Source organism: Chaetura pelagica, unplaced genomic scaffold (genome assembly GCF_000747805.2).
Source record: "Chaetura pelagica isolate M959 unplaced genomic scaffold, ChaPel_1.0 scaffold112, whole genome shotgun sequence".
NCBI classification, from domain to species: domain Eukaryota; kingdom Metazoa; phylum Chordata; class Aves; order Apodiformes; family Apodidae; genus Chaetura; species Chaetura pelagica.
In genome coordinates this window covers 2341618-2355267 of record NW_009952798.1, presented here as the reverse complement: position 1 = coordinate 2355267, position 13650 = coordinate 2341618, and the positions used below count along the sequence as shown (strand labels likewise).

Sequence of the window (13650 nt, the reverse complement as noted above, 5' to 3'; positions counted from 1 at the left end):
AGTCTGTCAGCACAAATACTGGTAATTGCAATTTAGGCATCAGGGGTGGGGTTTGTTTGGGGGAGTGTGCATGTGTGGCCTCCTGTTACTGCAGAGTAACTATGAAGCTGTAGCCTGTGCTGATAGCAGTGCAAGAGTTTCAGCTGTGTATTTTGTAAGCATTTTGGATTTAAATTCCAAGTTCAGTTGACTCATAGTTGTTTACATGTAATGATTGACATACTGTCTTATTCCTTGTGCTGCGTAACTGGATTGATCAGAGCTGACCAGTTTTTTCCAAGCTCTGAGTCAAGTGTTTTGGGGATGATCTGGAGGCTGTATGTAGTGCTTTCAGAAGTCATGCAACTCCCAGTGTAAAGGACCCAGCCTCTACTGTCTCCCTAAAAAATGTCTGAGGTGATTTTCTCTGGCAGGAATTGGTTGTGACTGCCATTGGTATGGTTCTGGATTAGGGGTTAAAGAAGTTAATATTTTCAAGTTTTGTAAAAGCTTGGACCTGCACATCTTAAAAGTTATGTTTGGAATGGGAAAGAAAGGATTTTACTGCAGAGTTAATGTAAACACTGCCCAAGAAAGTAAATAATGCTTTTAAAAGTTGTTCAGTGTTTTGATATATTGGTACATAGAAAGTGAATGTGAATTATAGAGTAAGAAGGTAACGTGAACATTGGGGGCAATACTGAAAAACTGTACATTTTTTTTAATTTTTTTTTTTTTTTTTTCCAAACAGCTGTGCAGAAGGGATATTCTAGAAAAGTGAAGTTGGAAGATCTCTGTGATCAAGAGAAGCATAAACATGTTGTGCTGGGGAAATGCATCTTTTGGACAGCTTGGATTGGGTGGAATTGATGAAGAGATTGTTTTAGAACCCAGAAAAAGTGACTTTTTCTTAAATAAAAGGGTCAGAGATGTAGGATGTGGACTCAGACATACTGTTTTTGTCCTGGATGATGGAACTGTTTATACATGTGGATGCAATGATTTAGGACAACTAGGGCATGAAAAAGCCAGGAAAAGACCTGGTAAGTATAGAAGCAATGAATTGTGAAGAGTATGTGTGGCTGTACATGTATTTTTTTTTGTTTTGTTATGCCAAGTCATACCCAAGACTGCCAGTGTCTGTGTATGTGTTGAATTGTATGCACAGTAGTTCTTCTAAGAACGAGCACTTTTTTAACTTGAAAAGCATTCTTTTCCCTGGATTGCATCTTGTGACAGTTGGGACACAACCCACTGTGAAACATGGCTGTTCCCCATATTTTGTCTGCTGTGCATCTGGACAGTGCCACTGTTTCTTTTTTCCCAGCATGGAATCACTTCACCTAAGGCCATGGGTGACTCAGTAGCTGTTTCTAATCTCAAGGGGAGGTGACCTGCTTCAATACATGGATTAACATTGTACTGTGTCTATGGGTTGGGCTACTGGCGCACAGTAAAAATGAGTATTTGGTGTACCGTAGTTGAGAAATACAGTGCATTTTTAGCCATCTAGCATGTGATGTGGAGCGAGTCTGCTTAAATCTGTTTTGGGTTTAAGAACTAAAAATGAAGCTTTGGATCAAAGGCTTCTCAGCATATGCAGGGCTACAGGAAGAGGATTTGGAAAAGCCTACAGGATGCAGTTTAAAAGTTCTTTGGGCTTTTTTCTTCCTATCTGTGTGATGTGTTTCTGCGAGTTCTGTAGCAGAAGCGGGTAAACATCTTGCAGGGACTGCAGAGGAGTGTGCACATGGGCTCCCTTCAGAGCTGTCTGTGCCTGTGAGTCATGGCTGCGTGCTGCTGAGGGGTGGAACAGTGCTGCTGACAGTCCTTACAGCACAACATAAGCAAACTGAAAAGGCTTAGCAAGAGTTTATTTTAATCACTGCTATAGCAATTTTACAAGCACAAAAATTGGTACAAGTATTTCAAGTGGAAATAAGGCATTATTCAGTATTTTAGTAGTTTGCCTTTACTCAAGAGTTTTGGATTTGGTGCCAGCTCAAGATCTGCTGTGTAGTTGATATGTAACTTTTAAAACTAATTTGGACTTCTGTTGGGAAACAGTAAATGGATATTAAAACTGATAAGCTTTAATCCTGTGCAAACATCTGCTTCATGAACATGAATAGAAACTTAGCTTGTCAAACTTAGTCTGAATACTTGTTGCCCACTTGGAAGAGGATGCTGAATTGTCTTTTAAATCTAAAAGTGACAGTGAAAATGTCTGGCTTACAAGTTTTGTTTTTTCCAAACAGCCTCGGATGATTTTTCATGTGTAATGGCCAAACACCTACTATGCATCTCTTTCTTTTTGACATGCTCAGACACAGCAGTTCTGAGGATTGTAATGTCCTCCCTATTTCTTCTTTCACCTAGAGGTTGCTGACACTACTGTTGAATGCTCAGTCCATTGGGATAACTTTCCCTGCGCAGCCTGAAGAGGCTCAGTATCTTTACAAATGGGTGGATGCTGTCCTGTGAACATATTCCTGCTAACCCAAGAGAGCTTGGTCACTGACTGCATGTCTTTGCCACCTCAGTGGCACCATGTAGCTGTGCCTTTTTCCCCCCACAGAGCTCTGCTTGCCACAGGGATTGTGTGAGTGTTCCCTAATCCATATTAGGCGAATTCCGCCTGCCTGGTTCCTGAAGATAGTCTGAGCTAATCTGCATGCGGTTGCCTGAGCTGGAGAGCACTTATGTGATCTCTTCCACTGGCAGAGCTGTGGAGGCCCTAATGGACTGAATTGGGGTGGTGACCTCTTTAATCAGACTAGCAGTTGAAAAAAAATGAACTTCTATCTGCGGCCTGTGACCTTTGGTTTTGGAAACTGAGGGCCTGTCATGGTGCCGATCCTGTTAGCTGCTGTTTGGAAATAGGCCATGCTGGGCTGCGTTTCCAGGGCATGTTATATTGGTGTTACACAGGCTTTTCCAGAGGTGTGCCATTCTTGGGCAGGAATAGAATCTGTGTGTTTGAACACTGGGCATCACATGTCAGAGCAGGCTCTTGTTGAAGGGGGCTCTTGAAAATACCAGCCTTTGTGATAGGCCCTGATGATATTTCTCCACCTTTGGGTTGCTGAAATGAAAATATTAGGCTCAGATAACAAATCATATAAGCACAAAAACAAACCTTAAGTTTTACCTAATGTGTTTAAAGGTGTTGATGCAGACTTCTGGAAAAAATTACAGATATTTTAGTGTGCCCTCTTCAGAGCCATGCACTGTCTATCTAGAAAAACGACTCTTTAGGATCTGTTTCTACAGTATTTTGCATTATAAAGAGGACATTGTGTAGCTCATTGCAAAATCAGTAACTTTAGTCTTTAATTTGCCCTGCCTTGTTTGCAGGCTTTTTTTGTTAATAATGAATAGGTGAATTTAATTTGCTGTGCTGGAATGTTTTCCTTTTACATAATGTCTACACGTGTCGTCATTTGACAATAATCTATTTGACCTTAATGTTAATTGAGTTTCTGCACTGATTTTCAGATGGCAAGATTAGAAGGAACCATTATGATCAAGCTGCAGTTTTTGTGCGCTTCTGTATATTGCTCCAGATACAGTTGTTTGGTTACTTGGGGGTGTCAGATTTAATTTACTTCTAGAGTAGCATGCTTATAATTTTAAATAAAGGGTGTGTTGACTTACTTACATCTTAGTACTGAGTGTAACTGTCTTGAACAACACCAGTTTGTTGTTGTTTTGTTTTTTTTTAAAATAATTATCTTTTTCTTTCTTAGAGCACGTTGGTGCACTGGATGCCCAAAATATTGTAGCTGTATCATGTGGAGAAGCCCACACACTTGCATTAAATGACAAGGGTCAGGTATATGCTTGGGGTCTGGCTACTGATGGACAGCTTGGCTTGCCGGGAACAGAGGAATGCGTCAGAGTGCCCAGGTTAAAAAGAATTAGTATACAATAAGGGGTTTTTTGGGGAAAAAAAAAGTCCTGAAATCATATTGGTTAAGTTATTTTGCTGTTAAAATTAATAATACAGATTAGAAAGTATGTTTTTAGCTGTGGTGTTTGCTGTAAACAGTTTCATTTCTCAAAAGGTCTGTTTATGTGAGAAGTGGTGTGGGTTTGCTTGGGTTGGTTTGTGGTTTGTTCTTTTTTTGTTTTGTTTGTTTTTAATGATCATTGCTAAGAAGGGGAGTTATTTTGGAAAAGTAGGATGGGTATTTTAAGAATGTAAGTGGGGATTGGTAACTGCCATTTAAGAGGAATTAAAGAGAAGTAGAATGTTAAATCCTGGGAGTATGTATGAAGAAGGTACGTTTGCTGTTGGATCACCCTGAGGTTTTTTAGCTATGGTCAAATAGTTCTAGTTATAACAATGAATGCTAGCCAATTTCACTTGCTTGTTTTCAGAGTGCTGCAAGCATTCCAGCTAGCTGGAGTCCACATTTTTACTGATGAATCTGTTCCCTATGATCAGTAAACTCTCAGTAGCAGTTTGCAAGCTGGAGTTTTTCTAGTTTTCTTTTTTAAATAGGGAAAAGACACACAGAAGTAACAACTCCATGTAACAGTAATTTATAACTTTATCATGGTTATCTGGAACATACATATAGATATGAAAGACATCAATATCTAATATAAAGGTTATTTATTTCTCTATATAATTTAAAAGTTGACAGGCCTTCTAGAAACTCATTTTTCTCATTGGAAGTTGAAAGTGTACTGGGTTTAGTGCACATTTTTATGTATTTGCCACTTCTTTGTAATACTGTGCTATACTTAATTGCACTGTAAACTGAAGGTTTGATTGAAGTTAATGCTAGTAGAGATGAAAAATTGTTTAAATTTTAACAGAATGTCATTCAGTCTTTAATATTGATGTGAAAGAGATTATAAAGCCTTTTTTTTTTCCTTTGAGAAACTAGAAAATAAGAATAATTTTCTTCTTGCATCTGGTATTCATTTCTTCCATTCAGCTGTGTGAGATCTCCTTCCTAGGACATGAACCTCCCTAGTTCTTCATTATGGTCTTTTAACGACTTTATTAATTTGAAAGTTAAACAGAACCTATCCTTGAAAGTGTTAGAAAAGAACCAGTTTTGACTTAGGCTTTACAAAATAGCTTCTAATTGATGTTAGAGTATGTAAATTTGTTTAATATATACTTCACTGAAAAGGATTCACTTTTTGTATATTAACCTTTGGTGTGACTTTCTGTTTCATACCACAGCCTAGTAACCTAGTTCCTTCTCTGTTTTCTCACCCCAATAGGAATATTAAAAGCTTATCAGAGATCCAGATTGTTCAAGTTGCTTGTGGTTATTATCATTCACTAGCACTCTCAAAAGGTAAGCCAAATTCTTCTCAAGTGTTGTGGCTGCCCCATCCCTGGAAGTGTTCAAGGCCAGGCTGGAGGGGGCCTGGAGCAACCTGATCTAGTGGCAGGTGTCCCTGCCCATGGCAGGGGGTTGGATCTAGATGATCTTAAAGGTCCCTTCCAACCCAAACCATTCTGTGATTTCAGGTTGGTAGGGGAAATGTAATTTAATGATGGAAGCTTGGATTTCAAAAATAAGTGCACAGACAAATGTTTGTTGTTCTGCTTTTTTTTTCTTTTTATCGTCTTGTTTTAATTCAATTTCCTTTTTAAATTAATTTTTGTTTCTTTCCCTTTTTTGGTTCCATCTGCTTTCATTCTGCTAGCATCCTTCTTTGTCCCTGGTGTGTTTTAACCTGTAACTTCAAGTCACTGATGTTTGCAGGCAGCACCTTTCTTCTCTGCTTCTCTATTGCAAAGTCTCTCTTCTATGGTTAAAGTGTAATGTCACATTATAACCCACCTGTTGAAAGATTTAAACATCTATCTTCAAAATTTTGCTGGGCCTGTGAGAACATACTCAACTGGCCTCACTCATGTAAGAATATTTCATGTCTAGTTAGTATATCTATTCAGAAGTGAATATAAATTTAAATGTACTGCTTCTTTGTTTTCTCATGACAAAGGAGAATTGTGGCCAAAATTTCCATTAGGAAGAAGTGGCTGCTGGATGAGGTTAATGAAAACTTTGAAACTCAAAAATTCCAGAAAGATTGTAGTTTGTCAGTGTTTATGTCGTGCAATGGAGCAAGGTCAGTCACAGTTTTGGCCTGAAAAATAGATCCACACTGGGAGGAAAATGGTAGGAACCTACTTGAATCAGGCATTTTGAGAGGAGACTTAGTAGTATTTTTAGATTTATACATGGGATATTGATCAGGTGAATTAGTTCATGATGTTATGAATTCTTATCTTAGGATTTCTTTGATGTCAGGAAGTTTGTTTTGCATAAAGTGGTGGTTTGGGTGGCTTTTTTATCTGTTTGTTTTTTATTTGTTTTTGTAGTTGTTGTTTATATAAATACACATTTCCCCTGGGGTTGGTTTTCAGTGTATTCCATCTTGATAAAACTGTAATTGGAAAGATGGAGAGACATGGCAAGCATTACTGCTTAAAGCTAACATTTCTGTGTGAAATGTGTGGCATCAGCAAAAGCAAAAGATACTTGTGATTAGGTGTTGATCTTTAGGATAGTAAAAAACCTCGGCAAAACGTTGGTTGTTGAGTAGAACATTTTCTTTTGGAGGCAATCTTCACATAAATAGCTCTCTGGCTTCTGACTCTTCAAAAGGTTGTGTTTTTTTTCCCTTTATACGTCATCAAATGGCATTACAAACTTTGTTCTTTATTGATTGTCTCATTGATACAAGATTTGAATATTTAAAATGTCGCTTAAATTGTATGTAAACATTAGGTATGTTACCATAAAAGCTTAAATGAGCCTTGTGATGGGAAATTTTTTCCTGTCCAGTGTGTGATTTCAACAGGATCTCTGCATAAAAATACATGCTATAGGGAAACTCCAAATGGAACAGCCTCTTGCTTAGTAATAACCAAACTCAGCTCACCTAACACTGCTGAAACAGGAATGTTAAAGAGCAGTTTTGAGGGTTTTAAATGTAATTTTAAGATTTTTGCTCCAATTAAATATTTGAGTGGATTTTGAGTGTGCAAATTACACGACAATACTTAGCTTCAAAAGTGAGTAATTTGTAGACATTTTCAAACTTGGAAATACTTGAAGGGCAACTGTCTAATTTTTAGCTTTTCTTACAGTAAATAAACTTCATAAAATTAAACTGTATTGATTGTATGTATTGTTTTTTTTCCTTTAACAGGAAGTGAAGTGTTTTCCTGGGGACAGAACAAATATGGTCAACTGGGCTTAGGTTATGAGTATACAAAACAAAACTCACCACATGTGATTAAATCTCTGCTGGGAATCCCTTTTGCACAGATTGCAGCAGGAGGAGCTCATAGCTTTGTACTCACTCTTTCTGGAGCCATTTTTGGATGGGGACGCAACAAATTTGGACAGCTGGGGCTCAATGATGATAATGGTAAGTAAATATTACTTGAGGAAAGTTTCACTCTGAAGGTCTTGGCTTGTGAATCTAAAGGCAGTGGTCTTCCTAGAAAATGAGCAGACAGAACAAAGGTTTGGTGAATATTTTCAGAGAGGGCTGGTGTTATGTGAGGTTGCATAAGGAAGATGAGTTTTTTTCCTCAGCTGTTTTGCTAGTAGTAATTCTGACAGTGATACAGTGAAATTCTAGCCTGTTTTCTTTCCTGTTCTAGATTCTTCTTTGGCTTGAACTTTGTGAATGGGGTTGAATTAAGATAGTATGCTGTAGTTACAGTTTGAACTGAACTTTAGGTAGAAGAAATTGATTGACAAAATAAGTAATCTTATCAAAACTATTTGATAGTTCTTATTAGGCACATTTATGGCATCTTCATCGTTTTACTGCCACATGGGTATCTGCTTTCTGAGGCTGCTTTTGGTAATCAGGCATGATTTTCAGCTAACCATTTCAAAAATTTCCCCTGCTAGGTTGTTGATACTCATTAATGATTTTAAGCAAGTGGTTAGGCTAGGCAAAATGTTGTTTTTTGTTAGTTGTATTACTTTGCACTGTGCACTATCCCAGTGCAGGGCACCAAGGTGGGAATGTATGCTACCAGGTTCCTGCAGTACACAGTTCAGTACAGAATGATCTGCAGCTTGTTTTATGAGTTCAGATTTTTTCATTGGTTCATTGTTCTCAACGCTGTTTAAAAGGAGAAAACTATATTGTAGCTAAAATGCATTTTTTAATTAACACTTCAAGTGTATTCATGCTCCTGTACTTTTTGGAAATCAGATTTTCGTGGGAGGCTTCAGTTGCTTCTAAGTATTATTTAGAATAGGGAAGATCCCATTCATTTTAGATAGCATTACTTCTCAGTAAAGTTACTTTCTTATGTCTGGAGAGGGCTTGTTCCAAGCATCTTAGCATACCTGACAAATCTTAAGACATTAATGCTAATGTTTTAAAAAATTCCCTTTGTGCAACTGGATGACCATGTTGATTTATCTGGTGATGAAGGGAGATTAGTTGTGCTTTCTAATAATTCAGTGTTCCATTCTATTACACATTTAATAACATTGTTTTCTTATGGCCAAAGGTCCAATTTACTGTTCCATATTTCATGATTTATGTTTTGCCATATGATCCTATGCTAGTGAAAATGTGAGTATTTGGTACAAAATATTTCAGTGTAGTAGTGCCTCTGTTGTTTTGTAGTACTTACTCCTCACAGATACATAAAGTCAGTCACAATGATTGCATTATGCTAACAAATTGAAAGGGTTTCCTTGACTGGAACCAGATTTGAATAAGTGAACAAAACTATCTGTTTTCTGATTTATTTTTTTTTTACTTTCAAAGTAAGCAATCTACTACTGTATTAAACCTTTCAGACAGGTACGTTCCTACTCTGCTAAAGTCACTGAGAACTCAGAAGGTTGTTCATATATGTTGTGGAGAAGATCATACTGCTGCCCTTACAAAGGTAAAACATTCAAAGATATGTTTTGATTTTTATAATGTTTTCAAGAGAAGACACTAGCTAGATAGAAAACAATAAACACAATTCTGTGTAAAATTTCTTCAGAGTTTATTGAATGAAGTTGAGGAAACACTGGAAGAATGGTTAAATATTTGAAAAATATCAAACTGCTGTGTCAGTGCCACGTGTTTGTCCAGAGATGTAGGCATTAAATAGATTAACTAGAGAGCTGAAATGTGTCAAATTGCTTTACACTTAACTCTTGGCTAACTGCATCATTTGGAGTCCTATTTTAAAATTTTTAAACTTGTTTGGAATTTTTTAGAAGAAACATAGGATGTATAATGCTAGTGCTCTCTTACACTAATTTTAGTGATGAATAGTGTATTTCAAGCATCAAGTGATGATAACTACATGTATTTTGTGGTGGGTAAACCATTGCTTTAAAAGATGTTTTTTACTTTAAAAGTTTGGCTCCTGTACTTTTATTTCTGTGCTTTGATAGTTGGATTAGACTTAAACATTTAGGTGTGGATCAGTAGAATTTTGACATTTTCTGTTGCTCATCACTCTCAATAAAATACATCAAATTATAAATAGATTATTTCCTACTGCCACAGTAGAAAATTCTGGCTGATCAATATTTGGGCAATGCCCAAGTATTCATTTCATTTGTGAATCTGTTGAATTCAGAATATTGTAGAAGGCATTGGAATGTGAAAACTAGTATTTTCAGTGTTAGATTTCTGAAGGAAAAAAAAAGCTGTGTATAATTTTGGAAAATATATGGGGTTTGTTAATGTGTTAGTTTGGGTTTTTACACTGCAAAACGTGAGAAGTTGGTTTGAAGAATGTGATCTGCCTAAACATGGTCATGTTTTTGTTGCTTATACATGCTTAGTTTTCTGCAGTGAAAGCATAATGTCGTTCACAAATAAATTCTTTTTGCCTTAAAATATTCTCCTTGACTGAAAAAATTGATTCTCTTTCACTGAAAAAATGGGGCAACTTTGCAGTCCTGAAGTTGATACTGAGGTATTGTGCAAGGTTAGGGAAATAGAGAAAGTAAATTAAAGAGCAATCTGTAACTTGCATTCTAAATTTCCCTTTTTAATGTATAGAAGTTAACTTCAAACTTGCTTGAAAGTTGATGGACTCGAGATACTGAATTTACTGTAAATGTTTCTAAAAATGATTTGTCATCTGTTTGTATAGCTCCCTTTCATGATAGGCCCTGCAGAACAAGGGGTCTTGAGTTACATCTACTATGTACATGTAGGAGCATTCTTGAAGTCCTTCTGAAATTCAGAAAATCCTGTCACTGTTTGTTATCCTGATTCAGTGAATGAGGCTGTTGGTTTTTCTCAGCGGATGCAGCCATTTTAATGATGATTTCCAGCAGAGGTCCAGTCTGATGCAGAGTAGAATTGAAAGAATCAGCTTTACAATTTCAAAGCATTTGAAAATGGAAAGTTTCAAAGTTTGTTGTAAGGTAAGTTATATAAGTTCTGAAAATGTTAGTGATTTAACATTCTTTCATTAAAGTTTTTGGTTAATTTTTTGATTAAATTGATCAAAAACACTTACAAAAATTACTTGCCTTACAACAATGTTGAAATGTTCTGGTTTCTAGTGCTTTCAAGTAATGAAGCTGACTGTTTCAGTCATACTCTGCATCATCTGCCTGAGAAAGGCAGATGTCTATTTAGCAATTGCTTTGAACTTTGTATTTAGAATTTTAAAGCCAACCTACACATTTTTTTAATAGTGTGAGTTTACCTACTGTTGTAGTTCATCCAGACAACGGGAAAAGAGGAAACATAAGGATTACTTACTATTAATGACACAAGTTAATGGCAGGACTATTGTATAATAAATGTGGAAATCACAAGAATGTGATTTAACATGATTAAGGTGATACTTGACAGCTGATTTTTCAGAAGTGCAGTTACCTTGTGACCCCTTTGTGTCTCAGGGCCCTCTTATGCTTGTGTATTTTCTCTCCTTTCACCACAATTCCAAAATCATCAGACAAGGAGACACATTAAACCCCTCTTTCTGTTAAATTTCCTGTTCTGAGGTGTACTATCCTTTTAATGCAAATAATTTATTTGTTTAGGAAGGTGGGGTTTTTACATTTGGAGCTGGAGGCTATGGTCAGTTGGGTCATAACTCTACCAGCCATGAGATAAACCCAAGGAAGGTTTTTGAACTTATGGGAAGTGTTGTGACACAAATCACTTGTGGCAGGTAAGGTCTATGCTGTGCTACCACTATGGATCTTATCAATTACTTGTTTTGTATGAAAATTCATATATATTGTAATGCAAAGTGTTTTTTTCTTACCCTTTGTGGTTAAGGAAGACAAGATGGTCTCTAACAAAAGGTATTTAGAGACCTTACTGGGATTCTAAAAACCTTCAATAGAAGGAGTACAGGAAGTTAGAGACTCCAGTTTTTTGAACTGAAAGTGTTATTAATAATCAGTGTGCAGGTGTTGTTCGTTGCTGCCACTGTCATTTTCTATTAAATAACAAATGTATTGGGGGAGATAGATGAGCATCACTGAGGATAAATGTAAAATTTGGGAAAATAACTTGTTTTGTGAAATACCTGTACTACTGTATGGCACTTCAGTTCTGAATGGGTTTTTATTTTTGTATTGTAATAGCACCCATGAAATAGGAAGAATTCCCAGCATGCATGAAAATGATCTTGTCCAAATAATTGCATATGAAGTAGACAATGAGAGAGGCAACATTATTTTTTAAAAAGGGCACACTTTGTTATTTGGCTTAAAAATGTATATAAATACAAACTTGTCTTTCTAGCAGTTTGGTTGACATGGAGTTAGACCCATTCTCTTTTAAGAGTTTTCATAAAATCAATACTGGTTCTTCCCAGGCTTGTTATGGGAGAGAGTGCATCTCGAGTTGAGAGGTTGGGAGGGGAAAGGATGTGTAGCCAATCTGACAGGAACTTGACATTTCTGAATGTCTGGAGATAGACTCTAAAGGTCAGAGTATGGCTGAGCAAGGGTTCACGGCAGACCCTGGCATCTCTGTTGCGTGAACTTTTCCAGGAAAATGGAATATTGCCTGTTGTAGTATAAATGGAGCATTGCCAGTGGCAGGGCATTGCCAGCAGAGAAGTGGAGTGTTTGATACTGCAGGACCATTACTATACTGATAGCACAGTTCTTAGGCTGGCCTGCACAAAGCATGTAATAACACTTAGCTTTTTGTTGCTGAACTTTGTTTGCCCTAGGCAGCACACGACTGCATTTGTTCCTTCATCTGGAAGAATCTATTCTTTTGGACTGGGAGGCAACGGGCAATTAGGTACAGGAACAACCAGTAATAGGAAAAGTCCCTTCACAGTGAAAGGAAACTGGCTTCCTTATAGTACTCAGTGCCCCATAACCACAGGTAAGCAACATCTGGCTTATTTACATCCTGGATTCCTGTTCCTTGGCCATGTCTTACAAATCTTGAGATTTAAACTAGGCTTGGGCTAGAATCACTTTCTTCTGAGCAGTGTTCATTGTGCTCTGTTCCCCAGAGTCCATTTCTGCTGTAGGAAATAGAGACTTACCTGTGCTGTTGGGTTAGGTCCTTTGTTAGTGCTAGAGCTAAAGCTGAGAGCTGTTATGGGGACACTCTGAGCTATTGTATTGCAAAGATCCCTTTCAATGAGGTTGCATAACAAAGGAAGCTTTATCCAACGGAGTGCTTATTGCAGTTTCTTAATCATTTCTCAAATTCACATTTTCACACTTGCCTTTTTTTATTCCTGTTGCAGGCACTGAGGACTGTTATTGTGTAAAGAGAATTTTCTCTGGTGGGGACCAAAGTTTTGCACACTATTTTTATCCACAGGTAAAAAAGGAAATATTCTTTGATTCTAAAAGCTATCAAAGTTAAATTATAGTTTTTCTGATGCATTTTAAAAGATTTTTGTGTTGAAGATACGTAAGTACATTGTAAAGTTTGTTAGAGCAGCATGGAAGCACAAGACACACATACAATTTAGGAACTGGAGGACTTGAATCCAATCAGTAAGCTGTGGAGGCTTTTTGGCATGAGCTTTTTCCTGAGGGATGGATGCATATTCTTCCGTTCCTTTCCAAAAGGTGTATTTGAGCTCTTCATCCCTGCACAGTCCTCCTCAGTAACTCCTGGCTGCAGCTTTGCTGTCTTCTGCTCTGTAGCCTTTTTAGCACACCACAGTGATCTGGAAACAAATGGAGCTTTCTGCTAAAAACAATAGCTGGTAATCTGGTTTGTTACGTGGTAGAGTTTTGTGCTAGTCTTAAAACTGAAGTATTAAAAGGACAAAAATTGCTCTGTTTAAATTCTAGTTCTGAAAGAAAGCCTAGAAGGACATTACAGTAAAAATGGCAACGTGAGAGTTTGATGGAAAGGAAATGTGATTAGAGCAGTTAGGAGGAAAAAACAAGAAGATGCATGACTGGATTTGTGTAGGGATATTTCCAATGTAGCCCAGCAGATATTAGACCATAGGGACTAATGGAGCATCAGGAGTTGAATATGTGGGGTGGTGAGAACTAATTTGGACACATAGCAAAACAAATTTTATTGGGAAACATGTTTGTTGGTAAGAAAGGCTGAGTACAGGCCTGGCTTGCAGCAGCCCTTTGCTCCCACAGCCTATCCTGGTTGTACAGGATTAACAGTTTTCTGGGTTTTTCTTGATTCTCATTGAGTTGTGGTAACTGTTGCTGTATTTGGGAGAAGCTTGTTCAGCAG

At 37.2% G+C, this 13650-nt stretch overlaps 1 protein-coding gene across 3 annotated transcripts in view; it reads left to right on the top strand.

Annotated features, from left to right (window-relative positions):
* Positions 1–796: 796 nt before the first annotated feature.
* HERC4 (HECT and RLD domain containing E3 ubiquitin protein ligase 4) overlaps positions 797–13650 on the top strand; it is a 31977-nt gene continuing 19123 nt past the window's right edge. For all 3 annotated transcript variants that reach the window (XM_009994849.1, XM_009994850.1, XM_009994848.1), the window contains exons 1-8: positions 797–1022; positions 3729–3888; positions 5224–5300; positions 7168–7389; positions 8793–8884; positions 11001–11131; positions 12149–12309; positions 12683–12759. In XM_009994849.1, the coding sequence (XP_009993151.1) occupies positions 797–1022; positions 3729–3888; positions 5224–5300; positions 7168–7389; positions 8793–8884; positions 11001–11131; positions 12149–12309; positions 12683–12759 (1146 nt within the window). The remainder of the gene's footprint in view (positions 1023–3728; positions 3889–5223; positions 5301–7167; positions 7390–8792; positions 8885–11000; positions 11132–12148; positions 12310–12682; positions 12760–13650) is intronic.